At 37.3% G+C, this 15,590-nt stretch overlaps 1 protein-coding gene across 3 annotated transcripts in view; it reads right to left on the bottom strand.

Annotated features, from left to right (window-relative positions):
- The window catches only part of nell2b (neural EGFL like 2b), a 405,950-nt gene that overhangs the window by 257,756 nt on the left and 132,604 nt on the right, over positions 1–15,590 (bottom strand). For 2 of the 3 annotated variants that reach the window (XM_039760883.1, XM_039760881.1), the window contains exons 11-12: positions 9,649–9,751; positions 5,735–5,812 (exon numbers count right to left, since the gene is read on the bottom strand). In XM_039760883.1, coding sequence (XP_039616817.1) covers positions 5,735–5,812; positions 9,649–9,751 — 181 coding nt within the window. The remainder of the gene's footprint in view (positions 1–5,734; positions 5,813–9,648; positions 9,752–15,590) is intronic. The other variant, XM_039760882.1, reaches the window with a different exon arrangement.

The following is a 15,590-nucleotide window of genomic DNA, read 5'->3' as shown; positions in this document are numbered from 1 at the left end:
TTTCCCTTGCAGGAATGCTGTGAGTGGCTTCTTGGGCCATAACCTTTCCAATGTATGAAGTACTGAACTGTAGAATCCGAACCATGGTAATCAATAATGATTTGTATTTCACACTTGGGCTCTCCAAAAACTATCACTGGTAATGGAGCACTGACTGGATGAGAATACAGATTAGTCTTAATGTGCTTTAAATGAAACACTTGAAAAGATATGAGTTTTAAAATTACTTGACATTGCAAGTTTGTTTAATATTATTTTATTTATTTACCATTATAACAAAACCTAACTAATTTGAACAAATGAGAGTAAAATATGCTTCATAAACAATCCAAAAAGAAATCAGTATTCATGAACAATGCAAGGTTGAACTGATGGGTCCTATTTTTTTATTATCTAATGAACTTTAAAGCTATCCTGCAGAATGGAACACTTAATAGTACATCCTATGTTGTGATCCATACCTATCTTATGATACAGCAGAATGTTGAAATTTTATACTTTCTTTGCACAAAGTCTTTGACATGGAGTTTAGTGATCAACAGATTCTAAACATGTTAAACTGGCTTGAAATTGTCCAGGAATTAAAAAGGATTCGGGCTAACAGAATAATTTGAGTGAACTGATAACACATGGATCATATTAACATTCAAAAGGGTATTATGTTCTTTAACTGTGACTGGGGAAAGTCCTACTATATTGTGAGCAGGGGTAGGATTTCATTCCAATCAGAAAACTGTTAAAAAATATTATCACTCTTACTTCTTCAAATTTTGATTTGTCTTTTAAGATTGTCTTTTATTCTCAGGATGACACCTGGAAGACAAATTCACTTATGAACAAAGGTGTCACCTAAAATGAGACACAAACAAATGGATCTAATCCGGAATATCTCTGAACTCAAACCATTTTCTTTAGAATGATCTTTACCAGTTATGCTGATGGAAGGTTTTTGAACAGATTTAAATGATTAGCGTAAGAAAACATGTCAACTTCTGCTAAAACAGTAGTAGTATGTCCTTGAGAAGATGGCATATCAGTGATATCTCTCCATGGATGAATCGCTGGGACAACAGGATGCAGTAGTCTTACAGGGTAATTTGTTACATTTTGATCTATTACATATCTCACAGCCATCTAACTCAGACTGGATAGTAGGCCACCAGATGTAGCCCTAAATAAAATCTATGCTATTTAATATTCCTGGGTGACATTAAACTGGAGAACCATGACCCTAGTTTAACACATCACTACATGCCAATTCTGAAACAAATGGAACTCAGCTGGTAACGCATCTGGTGGTGTTTGATTCACTTGAACCCTTTTCATCATAATGACAATCAGTTTGAATACAGTCAACAAACTTTTTAATAAAAATAATGTTCTCTGTTCTCATGTTTCATTTTAGAGATGTAGAATTCTGAAGGTTGGCGTTTGATGTTCTTATTTTCGGGTTTATAGAAGATTGCAGAATTGAAGAGCTGCTAAAGAACAATGTCCATCTAGCCTGATGTATGTTCAGTCACTTGGTAGTTTTCATATACCGTGTCCTGTAACCCAAATATGTGTTCCTGACAATTGTGTGCCTTGAAGTATTTTTGGTTGTTTGTAAGTGAGTGAATTGCTCCAGGAGATAAGGCAAATCAAACATGTACAGAAAGACATAGTTAAGTTGCAAAACTTTGGTTAACCTTTCTCCCTCTCTGTTGGGTCCTGTTATGTATCTGTTCCTTGAGAGTTTTTAGTCAACTAAAACAGATATCTTCATTTTTAATGCTTGTCATCTATGTAAATAAGGAGTCAAAAGGATCATTAAAACAATAACCTGTATACAGTATAGTTGGATAAGCAGACATAATTTGAAACATTGTCAATAAAATATTATTATTGGAGGCCAGTATATGGCAGCACCCAACAGAAAAATTGACATTTTTTTACATTAATTTGAGACCCTGAGGTTACTATTTATCGGGATAGAAAAATACCACCTAGGACCTGTTCATTAATCATACAGATAGTAGGATGAAAACAAGGACAAAAATGTACTGTTGGTAAGATGAATAGGTACAGTAATGAGAGATAGAGGTACAATAGAGAGGTGGGAAAAAGAGAGTTTCTGACAGAGTACTTTTGTTTTAGAAGGAGGAAAACATTTTTGAGAGTCGGTAAAAGTACCTCCAGTGTTGCTGCCAGGTTTAATTTGTGTTGCATCTTGAATTTTGTTGCATCTCAAATATAAATATTTTATGTATTATAACTTTTTTATACCATTATTTTTAAACATTTCAATCATTCAGCTTTGGGAGATCACTAAAAAGACAAATACATGTTCATATTTGAAAACCAGAAACCAATAGTACAGCCACACTGATGAAATTCTTATTTAAAGCACACTACTCACATTGAAGCTTAACAGAAAAGACAAGAAAAATCAGTCTAAGAGAGATTTATGTGAAAATGCCACTTGAAATTGACGGCTGACACCTTATTTTTGGTGTTGTTAATGGTTTTCAACAATTGCTTAGGTACAGCTAACAAGCTGTAAGAGCAGATCTAATGATTACTTTGATTTGATATTCTTAAGGTATTTGAAATCATGCAGAGAAAGATTAATCATGTTCAGTCCTTGAAGCAGGCTTCTTATCACATACCTGCTTGTCGTCCACGAGTATGCATCACAGAATAATGAAGTCTCTTGATACAGTACCTGAATGAGCATTTTCAGAAATTAATCCACAGGGAAAAATCAGATCTCCATGTGATATTAATAATAGGAAATGGGACTAAGAAAAGCTGTTTCCTTTTCTTTTATGTATGGTTATCTTACATAATGTTTGAATCATGATGGAGTGTACAGTATATAGTACAGTTCATATAGATAATGCAAGATAAAATTAAGGGTTTATGATAAAGACAATGTACTCTATGTATTACTAATCTATGTTACCAATAACAAGCCCTGAGGCAGTGCTAAACTAATGTCCTCCTCTAATCATTGAGCAATCTATGATGATCAAAGAGAAGATCCAGTGAGGTAGCATACCAAAAAAGAGAAAGAACAAACACAAATATGGTTTTTCCTTCCAGAAGCCAAACTTTTACTACACTTTAAATTACATTGGGTGGCATGGCTTAGCCCCACTGCAAGTTGTTGCCAGGCAACCAATAACGAATCCCTTTGCATGCTGCAGCAGCAATGCCCGCCTACATAACATCTCTCACCTTCAAAAAAATCTTTTTTATATAAAACGTTGTTGGGATGTCAAAGACACACACAACCACTGCCTGAGAGATTTACTATCTGGCTTTAGCACACTGGTAGTTTAGAGTCCAAGAGAACCAAGAGTCAAATGACAAAGGTAAATAAAAGAAAAGATGATAACTCAATAATAGTTGTTTATCAGTTGTGAAATTGCTTCATTCTGAAAGTGAAAAAATTGGGAATGCACTAACCTAAAAGGAATTGCATAGTCAATCAGACAACATGTAATTTGTAATTTGGCTTTGGTCTTCACGGGTGCACCTGCATTATGAAACTATTTCCCTTGAACATTCTGATTTTTTTTGTCTGGTACTGTAGCACACTACTTTGTCTGTAATGCTGGGTGTTTCAAAACAGTCCAGAAACAGTAGTTAGTGTAGAGAGAGAGAGACAATCACCATGGTGTGCTGTTTCACTCAGAGTGTAGACATCTTGAATACAGTTTAAGTTAAGCATTCCATGCCTACTTTTGACTGAGTGTTATAAAGGATTGTGCAGATGTATACCCTTTCTTCAAAAAAAATTAAAATGTTACTACTGGATTAGTAATGATTGTATCTAAGATCATGAAGAGATTGGTCTCTAATGGTAATATTAAGCAGATTTGACGCAGGAACTATGCTATGTCAAACTTGAGAAGATGCTGATGAAAATACGTGAAAAGGAAGCCAATATTATTAGGCCCAGGAAGATGGGGTCAGAATGATGTCTAATTACATTAATAACTCTAAGTCCAGTAAATAAACCAAATTCCTTCATATTAGCAATTATTTTTAATGATATCAAACAAAAAGTGACAGATTAATCTGTTGCCGTCTCTAGCAAAGGGTCAAAGAATTCTTTGCAATTAATTGCTGTTCTGCTGTCACCTCACTATGGGATGAAGGGGGAACTGAACAGGCAGGTGAAAAACAAGTTGGCATGAGGTCCAATTGAGTAAAAAAAATTCAGTCATTATATGTTAAAGTTTCATGATTAGTCCTCTGTGTGTATCAATATTAAGAGCTTTTAGATGGTATAAATCAACTATTATGGAAAAACACCAACAAAGCCTTAAATTGCTTAAATTGATTATGTGCCAAGCAATCTGCCAGCCCCAAACCCCAGCAAAAATAAAGATATGCAATAATTGAAAAGAAATAAATAAATAGAACACTGCAGTCTTAAAATGCAGTATTAGGTATGTATTATTATGTTAACACAACCATATTTCTCCTGAATTGCAATAATTTGGCTATGTGAAGTCTCCAGAAAAGTTCAGTTGACTTCAGCAGAGATCAGCCTCTGCTGTTGGTTTGGGGGGAGACATGAATTTTGCACTTCACCAGTGCCTCATACATGTGACACGTACTAATTACATAATTGGAGTGCAGTCTGGTGACAATAATGTCACTGTGCAACACAGTGACAGCTGTTAAAGACCTGTCTTATTACATTTATGCATTTGCAGTGTCCTTGGTATATGGTACACTGGTTACTCTAAATGATTATTTTTTAGTGTAACTAAGAAAGCTTTACGGTGAAAAGCTTTAGTGAATCAAACACTGTGCATGTTTCACAGTAGCCTCAGTGTTTCTCTCTCGAGATTATTAAAAGGCACAGACTCACACTTCCAGTTTATGTCTGTTTATTTCACAGTCATTAAAGCCAGAACAGTCACACGGGCTTCCCTATTCTATGTTTCTCCTGGTGCGTCTCCCAAAACCCTCCGTGTGGGCACATTATCTTAAGACTTAACAATCCTATTGTTACATCCCTTTTCCATTTTTTTTTCTTTTTGACTATAATAACATGGGTAACATACAGTTAAATGTTTACACATTACTACATACATTGCAAACCCAGAACATCATATACATCTGTACAGTCCTTCAACCACTATATACTCAATTTCACTGGCTTACTGAGTATAGTCTCTTAAGTAAAATGGTTTAATCACTCTCCGGCCTGTTCTAGTAAAGATAGTGTCATTTGGTCCTGTGTTTCCTTGAGCAGTCTCCGTGATTACAGGTTTGATTCCTGCTGTCCTTGAGGTTGTGTCTGGTGATATGTGTGTTTTCGTGCTTTGTGCTCTAGTTACATCTAGTGGCAGGTCCTTGTCTTTCCTGAGGTGTCGTCTGCTTCTCCTCAGTACGCCTCCCACATCCAGCTCCACCCTGTAAGATCTGTGATGGACTGGCTGAATGACTCTCGCTCACCTCCACATCCTGTATGGTTCGAATGGCTGAACTCTCACCCTGTCACCTGGCTTCAGCTTGTCCATGTCCTTTGCTGTTCTGTTGTAGTATCTGGCATGTTGTTCTTGGTTGTTTTTCAGTCCTTGTGCTGTCTGTGGCACTCTTGGATGTAGAAGACTCTGTTTTGTCAGAAGTAGTGTTCTTGTCCTCCTGCTCAGAAGCATTTGAGAAGGACTTGCCTGTAGGCCTTGTCTTGGTGTGTTTCTGTGATCCAACATAGCTAAGTAAGAATCCTCACCTGCTGCTTTGGCCTTCTCCATCAGCCATTTCGCTGTTTTGACTGCTGATTCTGCCTTGCCGTTACTCTGTGGGTAGCCTGGGGAAGAGGTTATGTGATTAAATTCCCATAACTGGCTAAATCTTTTGAATTCTTGAGATGAGTACTATAGGCCATTATCTGAAATTACTGTGTTGGGTATACCTTGACTCAAAAAATGTGCCTTCAGCTTCCTGATAACTGTGCCCGATTTGGTGTCTGGCAAATAGTCGATTTCCCAGAAGTTGGAGTAGTAGTCTAACGTTATCGGATACTCTCTGTCGTTGCATGTAAAAATGTCCGTCCCAACTTTTGACCATGGCCTATCTGGTATTTCATGTGAGTGTAGTGTCTCTTTTTGCTGTCTTGTGTCCAACGACCTGCATGTCTCACATTTTCCAATATAGTTTTTTATCTGTTCTGTCATATCTGGCCTATAAACACATTCTCTTGCCCGTCTGAGGCATCCATCCGTGCCAAGATGAGAGGAGTGAATTCTGCGAATAATCTCTCCTCTGATGCCATGTGGAATTACCACTCGTTCTCCCCAGAATACTATTCCATCTTGCTCACTGAGCTTATCCTGCATTGAGTAGTACTGCCTGATTTTGTTTGGTGCGTCTTTCTTCGTCTGTGGCCAGCCTGTTTGCATAGTTCTTATCAACGTCTGTAGACAGCCATCTCCTTTTGTAGCCTGCCTAATCGTCTCCATTGTCTCCCCTGAAATGGGTGCAAAGCTGATCATGTTCACATGTTCGACATCGTTTTCCAACATTCCCTGTGTGCCCTCTGGTAGGTATGCTCTACTTAATGTGTCTGCCAACAGCATTTCTCTGCCTGGAACATAAGTAACTGTTATGCAATAATACTGGAGCCGCAGTAGCATTCTTTGCAGATGTTTTGGAGCACTAAGTAAAGGTTTCTTGAGAATATTCTCCAGTGGCTTGAGGTCACTCTGCACGGTTACCTGTCAGCCATATGTATACTGATTAAATTTTTCCATGCCGAAAACTATGGCCAGGCACTCCTTCTCTATTTGTGCATAGCCCCTCTATGTCTGTGTTAGTGCTCTGCTGGTGTATGCAACTGGCCTGCCCTCTTGTGTCAAAGCAGCACCTAAACCAGTTTCTGATGCGTCACACAGAAGTGTCAGTTCCTTTACTGGGTCATAATACTTGAGCTCTGGTGCTCTGGCAATGTTCTCTCTTAGCCATCTGTATGCATCTTCGTGAACTACAGTCCATTCAAATACTGTGTCTTTGTGTGTCAGTTGCCGTAAAACTTCACAGTCATCCAACAGATGATGACAGAATTTTGATAGGTGATTCACCATGCCCACTAACCATTGTACTCCTTTCACATCTGTTGGTTGTGGCATTTCTGTGATTGCCTTGACTTTTCCCGGGTCAACTTTCAGTCCTTCTGCTGTTAACAGATGTCCCATATAGGCAACTTACTGCCTCCTGAGTCTGAACTTGTCTGCATTCAGTTTGATATTTCTCTCCCGGCATCTATCTAAGAACTTTTTGAATTTTCTTTCATGGTCCCATGGTCTATTGTCTTCCCCTCACCTGTGATTAGCACATCATCTGCTATCAGGTACACACCTTGTAGACCCTCTAGGGCCTGCGTCAGCTTTTTCTGAAAAACGTCTGGTGCTGGACTAATCCCCATTGGCATTCGCAACCATCAGTATCTCCCAAAAGGAGTCGAAAATGTGGTGAGGTAGCTTGTGTTTTCGTCCAGTTTTACGTGCCAAAACCCATGCTTGACATCACAGACAGTAAACACTTTCGCTTTTGATAAATCTGCGAGGATATCTTAAATTGTGGGAAGTGGGAAATGACTTTGTTTCAGGGCTTTATTCAAAGTCTTTGGATCAATACACGTTCTTAATTTACCATTTGTTTTTTTCATTATGACCATGCTGCTTATCCAGTCTGTGCTGTCTCCCACTGGTGCAATGATCTTACTTTTTTCCAGGTTCTGCAATTCCTCCTTGAGGGGTGCCATCATGACGACTGGTACTCGTCGCGTTGGTAGTTTCACCAGCTTCACTGTTTCATCAACCTCTAATTTGTAGTTTCCTTCTAGCTCACCAACTCCTGTAAACACATCTTGATATTCTTTCTTAATTTTGTCCAGTGACCATTTGTTCACTTCTGGTCTCTCACTCATCACTATACTGTCTACAGCATAAATGTTACCATATTCAACCCGGGTGAGTTTCATGGCATCGCTTGCCTTTCTGCCCAATAGTGGTGTTTTAACTGTCTCATCTACTACTTCAAACTCTAATCTATATAGTTTCTGGTTCCTTGGATCTCTAATTTTGATTCTGCATTTCCCCACTGGCTTCAATTTTGTTGTATTATGCATTAGTAAAATCATTTCTGAGTCTTCAATCTGTGTATCTGGATTTAATCTAGTTATTGGGATGATGTTGCAGGTTGCACCACAGTCTATCTGAAATTTTACCAGGTTCTCGCCTAGTAGCATGTCTGCATAAAGCTGTTTGTCGCTCTGTGTTTCTTCTTCTATCTGGTTTATGTTTTCGGTGGGTTTCCGTATTGCTGTGATGCTCAGAATATCCTTACAGTCGTCATTTCTCTGTTCATCCACCATGTGAATCTGTCTTTTTCCAGTGTTAATCCCTGTTTTGCATACTTTTGCAAAGTCATTGGCTTTTCCGCACTTTTTACAGATTTTTCCAAAGGCTGGGCAATTCTTTTTGCTCCTCTCATGTGTTTTCCCACAAAACGTACAAGTGTGTCGCTGTCCTCTTTCTTTTGATGCCTGTTTCTCTTTGTCTGTATTTTCTCCCCTTGCCTGATTTCTTGAAAAAAATCTGTACCTCTCTACAGTTTATACATTTATTTTTTTATTTAATTAATTTTTATTTATTCATTTATTTGCAATATTCATCAAATTTACGTATCATCAAGCTCATGGTTAACTCATCAGGTCTTACATCACCGGTCAGCGCCTGACACAATTCTCTGCCGCTCTCTCCAATAAAATAATGGAATAATCTGACTATAGTGTTTTCCTCTGCCTCCGGCATTGCAAGTTCTGTGTACAGTATAATCTGAACTCCTCCTTCCATGTTCTCCATGACTTCACCAGGTCTTTAGCATTGAGGCTTAATGTTGGCAGCAGTCTCAGACCCTCCATTTTCTTGTCGTGTTAGCGTCTCCGCGTCCCGAACTTTTCACAGCAAACTGGCGTGACTTTCGGTGCAGTTCTGTTACCTACGCTGCCACCATGTTTCTCTCTCTCGAGTTTATTAAAAGGCACAGACTCACGCTTCCAGTTTATGTCTGTTTATTTCACAGTCGTTAAAGCTAGAACAGTCACACGGGCTTCCCTATTCTATGCTTCTCCCGGTGCGTCTCCCAAAACCCCCGTGTGGGTACGTTATCTTAAGGCTTAACAATCCTATTGTTACACTCAGCTTAAATTCACTGTGTGGCCATGTTATAAGGTACACATGACCTTCCTACATAATTGAATGCATTATCTAAGACACTGTCTGGGTATACCTTTGGAAAAATGAAATGATACCAGAGAACCCAGAGCAACCATAGGGAACTTTGAGATGGCATCCAGCTACTATTTCACATGAAAAGACAACTCAAAACTTAAACAATGTCTGACTTTTCTGATTAATGAAAATGAAAGCAGATACAATAGGTAATAGATTATTGGATGAAAACCTTAAACCAATTTTCTTCACGTATTTCTTGACCCAGCTCTAGATTCAAAAATGTTTGAGAATCTAATCTATGTGACAAAGTGCAACTTCTTAGTATGGAGTTCACTAGAAAAATATTACTATGCTAACACGCTACCTCCAATAATCAGTAAAAAATACTATTAAGTGAAATGAAGATTACCTTTACAAGCCTTACAGCAGCTGTTGCTGAGTGTTATCTGGTGAAATGGGGAGCAATTCAATTCTGGGCAGCTGGGATAGGATATATGCCGCATAACTCTGTCCTGTAAATGACAAAAAAGGCATTCAGCAGTTAATTTCAGTTTAAGATCGGCATGATATAAATTTGTACTAATGTTTATTAAAACTGAATAATAGCACTACTATCTAATTTGTAATCTCACCATTTTTTAAGTAATTCTTTGTGAGATTTTCTTAGTGGTATTTAGAAAGGCAACACAAATAGACTGCATAAGAAAAGGTATAGTATGGGTTTCTGGTAGTATATTTTATACACACAATATCACAGTCCTGATCATGCATAGCTAAGAAGTGTGTGGATTTTTCAGAGGCTATGTCTAACTATATTCTTTCCAAATTATTATTGAGTTATTGAATTTTCCCATGAGCAACAGAACAGATATATTGGAGACAGTCAAAGTGATTATTTCAGCATAGCTCTTTCAGGATGTTTCCCTTCCATTATCACAAAATATCTATTCAAGCATTCCATAAAAGGATTAAACAATAAGTATATAACTGAACCAAAATGTTTTATACAAAATTACATATACAGTGTGTCTTATATATCACATTTATTTCACATTGTTTTCTATGTTTCTTTCACTGTTGTACTTCAAAAGTGCATTGATAGATGTAATAAATGGCATGAGCCCTGCAGTTCCACTACTGCATAACATTTTGCTCTGCAGGGTCCTCAATTGTCGGCTCATGTATTCAGTTGAAGTTTCCAGCTTATTGTTTTGTGTAGTGCTATGAAAAATGGAAATCATAATTCAGGTGTATCTTCTTCCCTCCAGAGTTACCCTTTGCTGATGCTGCCCTTTGTTTTGAGTTCCTTGTAAAACATTATCATGGTGATTCCTAACTTGAGTTCTTGGCAAACATGTTGGTAATGATCATTGAAGCCTTGTACTCTGCTAATTTTTCTCACAATTATGAACAACTTTGGGCACTAAATGGTATTTTAAATGACTCTGAATACTTAGTTAATGATTCAGTGGTTCTCAAGTCCAGTTCTGGGCGATGCTTCCGGTGACCCAGGTGTTTGTCCCAACCAACCTCTTCTTTTATTTGAACTTCTGCCTAAATTAAGCTGTTATTTTTCATTTTCTAAATAATTTTATATCAATCCTGAAATCTCAGATTTCCCAGGTAGGTTTTAGGTTTTTACTCACGTCCAGCACACCAGTACCAGGCAATCAATAATAGTGTACTAATTCATATGAGTCCCATGCAATCCTTGGATGCACAATTTGATGAGTTCCACATGGCTTGTTAAGACCCATATTTTGACCCATATAAAACACATTTTAGGTCCATATACAGGGTGGTGCTGATCTAGATCCTCTGGATGACTTTGATTTATGTGGGGACGATTCCGGTTCGGCGCAAAGCCGATTCTTCATGTCATCAGTTCGCACACTTCTCGATGGTCCGGAATTTTTCAGGTGATTTTCTATTTAATAAACTTAATAAGTTATAGCATAATGAAAATTGCATAATTAGATCTGGACCACCCTATAGACTTGCTACCTGAGTGGTTAGGCTTAACTCTTTACTTAATAAAGCAATAAGTTATCTCTATATATATAAAATCCAACGTCTGTCTCTCTGTATGTGTGTCCGCTTTTCATGAAAGAACTACTTAACAGATTTAGATCGGGTTTTTTTTAATAATTTGCTTGAATATTCCGGTTGTTTTTGCAATCTCTTTCATCACACTAAGTATCATAGTTTCCTTGCAGTACCGATTTATTTGTGTGAATCCAAGAGAGATGCAGCGGGCTGAGGGGAGTGGGGTGGAACCCTCTTCACTCATGTGCCAGCCTCGGGGCGTGTACCTTACCTCCACTTAGCTAGCGAACGAGAGAACTACTTAACAGATTCAGATCAGGTTTTTTCTAGAATTTGCTTGAATATTCTGGTGGATTTTGCAACTTCTCTCATTAACCTAAAAATCATTGTTCGCTTGTAGGAGCAATATATTTGCACTAATCCAAGACAGAGGCAGCAGACCGAGGGGAGGGGGAAGCATGACGTCAGGAGTAGGGAGACAGGCGGGGCCCTCCTAGCTGTCCTGTTTCACTTCTATGCGGGCAAAGCCATGGGGGATGGCTAGCATATGTTAAATGGGTAAGGAGGCATTCTTGTTACTTGTTATTTTAAGGCATCATTTACTAGCAGGCACACAAGTGGGCAACACTGAATCAAATGCTTCTCTTTAGTATCCACTGTTATTTACACTGGTCATTTGTTCCACTTCTCAGTATTCAGATACAATTAAAAGAAAAAACTGCAGAGAAAAACTAAGTTAAAAAGAACATGACAAAATAGATTGAAGCGCTGAAAATTATGGACAAAATACAAACATTTCTTATAAATGTAAATTTCAGACTGTTAGACTTTTCAGAATGAAAATTGAGAGAAATCTTCATCTACAGCAATTACACAATCAGGTCAATTAAAGACAAAAATTACTCACTGATTGTGAAATTGGTTGGGACAAAAAATTGCAGCTACAGGGGTCTCCCATGAGAACCACTGCTTTAGAGTATACTGTAATGCTTACTGTATAGTTGATACTATTCTGGATGTATATTTTTAGTTGTATTTTAGTATTCATGCAAATGAAATATTTTTACTTTTAAAAAATATTATTTTGCATTATCCTTGAAAGTCACAACATTTTTGGATGTGCCTGCACTTCATGTTTTCCATTTGTAATCGGTTTCCCCTTTGCTTACAACATAAATAGAGATACCTGACATCAGAGGTTTTTTTCTAAATTATGTTGTAAAACATAGGCATACTCACTCAGACGTAGAGATGATTATGCTTTTGTTCACACAAACCTATATTTCAGCAAACATGCAAACCTTTTCAGTGCTGTCAGTTAAGTTGCGTGACCCAGTTTCTCTTGCTCTTCATCTCTATCTCTATCTCTCTCTCTCACTTTCTAATGTGAGAGATGAAAGCACTTAGTTATAAAACTATGAACTTAAATATTCACATCCAGAATTCTAAACTTAGAATTTGGGAATAAAATATTGTCAAGCTCTCAGAAACCACAAATCAAGCTTTCAGAAGCTGTCGAAAATATACAGAACTTGCCTTGATAAATTATAAATGCTGATCTCCTAGGGGCGCATTGTTTTAACTGTGCACAAGAGAAGAAACCATTCTAATTCTATTGCAATTTTTTGACTGTAGTAAATTTAAAACAATATACCACATTAAATACATTGTTTTTTTCGTATATAATATTCAGTGATTTGTTAATTTTAGTGATAAACTATAATCAATTCATATTTACGATAAGGGCATATCTTGTACTAGAAGACAGAAAAAACATCAAACTTTATGGCAATCAGCCAGCAGAGTGGTACAGTGGTTAGCAATTCTGCCTCAAAACCCTCCTGTCTTGGATTTCTGATCTGGGCACTGTCTTTTCGGTATTTACTGCAATCCTGAGTCTATATGTGTCTCCAATTTTACTCACACAATCCAAAGGTAAGTGTGTCAGGTTAACAGTTGACTATGTATTGGCTTTTTATGAGTAAGTGTGGATGTGGGCATGAATGTGCCCTGTAATTGACTGGAACAAAGTCCAGGGTTGGCTCTTGTCTTGTGTCCAGTGCTGCCAGAGTAGGCACCAACTCCCTGTAACAGGAACTTGATTAAGTAGGTTAAAGGATGCACGGACAGACTAAGCTTTTCCTCCCACATCCAGCTTACAGCAACCATTAATAAGATAGATGAATAAATAAATACAGCAAGCACATAACACCCATCTTCACTGCCACTGGCTCCCTGTGTTTTATAGGACTGAATATAAAATTCTATTATTAACCTACAAAGCTTTAAATGGCCTTGCACCGAACTACATCAATGACCTTCTCCAACACTATGCTTCTGTTCACCCACTAAGGTCCTCAGATTCTAGCAATCTTGTTGTGTCCCACACTAGCCTGCACAATATGGGTGGGTGACAGAGCCTTCAGCTGTATAGCACCTAGACTCTGGAACAACCTCCCTAAATTAATTAGATCATCTGACTCAACTCATTCTTTAAATAAAAACAACTTAAAACTCATCTGTTCAGGGAGGCTTTTGACTGCACCTGCCCTTTCTATCAATCTTTCTCTCTGTTCAGATGCTCAGCATAATTTGTGTGGGTGTTATACTACAAATGATGTTATTTGCTAGGCTTTCCTTTAGTAATAAATCTGGTATTTAACTCTGGTTCATTGAGTTTTATTCTATTTAATGCCTTTGTATATCCTGTATCTATCTGTTTTAATGTTCTATTCAGGAAATATCTGTATCCAATGGTACATATGCCTGCAGTTTCTTTCTGAGACTCCCTGAAGCACCTTGAGCATGGGAAAGGTGCTATATAAATAAAATGTATTATTACTATTACTATTATTATTAAATAGCTAGTTTTATAATTATCATGCAGATTATAAAATAAGCATTCTCGGTTCATGCGAATTAAACTGCAAATTATTTTAGAACTTGGGCAAACAAGTTAAAGAGCTCTGTCTTTTTAAAGGAATCAGCCTGGTCACTCTTCTCTGGACCTTTTCTAGCGCTGCTATGTCCTTTTTGTAGCCAGGAGAGCAAAACTGAACACAACACTCCAAGTGAGACATCACTAGTGCATTATAAAGCTTAAGCATAACTTCCTTGGACTTGTTTTCTACATATCCTGCTATAATTTATTATTGGATGGTTCTCTTCTCACAAAGTATGTTGTGAGATTTTTGAGATCCTGATAATTCCCCAACTGCACTGCATGCCGAAACTCTGTTAACACAGGTAGGGACTGCTTGTCTGCCATCAGTACCACTGCAAGTTCACAGGCTTGCTGTGTAATGCATTTGTAGCCCGATGGTTGATGTGAGGAACACATCAGTGACAGTGCTTACTGTCTGTCTTCTCACTTATGCTGGAAGTCTATCTACACTTTTAATCTGAGAAGGGAATGAATACAGGATGACATCAGCGTCGTTGTGTGCAGGCTGGGTTTTTGTGTGTGTTAAAGAGACAGCTCCTGCTTGGATAAGTTTAAGACATCAATAAAGCCTGGATTCACCTCCTTCACTCTTGCTCAAGTCTATGACCCACACATCACAATATATTGAATGTTTATTTCAGGATTGTACCTTTAATGTATATATTTAGAAATGATTAAAATTTTATTAATGTGTGTAAAAAACAGTGGGCTTGTTTTCTTAAAATGAAGGCCTTTTAATTTCCAAATGGTATTAAATTAACTATTACAATCTAGAATGTATTGTTATTTGCAGCTATGTCCACTTATTGGCTGTGAAAACTCTGTAGAAACATTAAAGAGAAAAAAGAGCACTAAATAGTTAATTATTTTAATGACAAAAAATAATGAGCAATATAGGATTTTAGGATTGTAGGATTTTAGTTATTTTTAATTATTATAAAATGTAAACTCAGTTTTAAACACCAGTGTTTCATTTATTGTGATTTAAATCTTTACATTTGCAAATCTGCTAAAACCTACTAATAGTAATCATGATGTGCCACAGCTTTTATGAACAACTTCAGACACGAAAATAGCCCAGTGTGTAGTACCATTCAATCACAGAGTATTACTAAACGGCATTGTTTTTTCCATTACTTTTAAAATGTATGAAAAAAGAAATTATACCAACACCATTCATCCCATCAGCTCGGTTTAGTTATCTAATACTTAAATTGTCCAAACTTACAATCCACATATTTTTTAAAAGCTGTCAGAGCAATTTAACATCTCCCTTTTATATAATTAAATTCCTTTTATTTAACTAGGTGATTTTAGTGCAGTTTGGAAGGCAGTTAAATTATTTAACCAGGACTTTATTA

Source organism: Polypterus senegalus, chromosome 8, assembly GCF_016835505.1.
Source record: "Polypterus senegalus isolate Bchr_013 chromosome 8, ASM1683550v1, whole genome shotgun sequence".
NCBI lineage: Eukaryota > Metazoa > Chordata > Cladistia > Polypteriformes > Polypteridae > Polypterus > Polypterus senegalus.
Note: the sequence above shows the minus strand (reverse complement) of the source record. Positions and strands in the feature narration are given on the sequence as shown.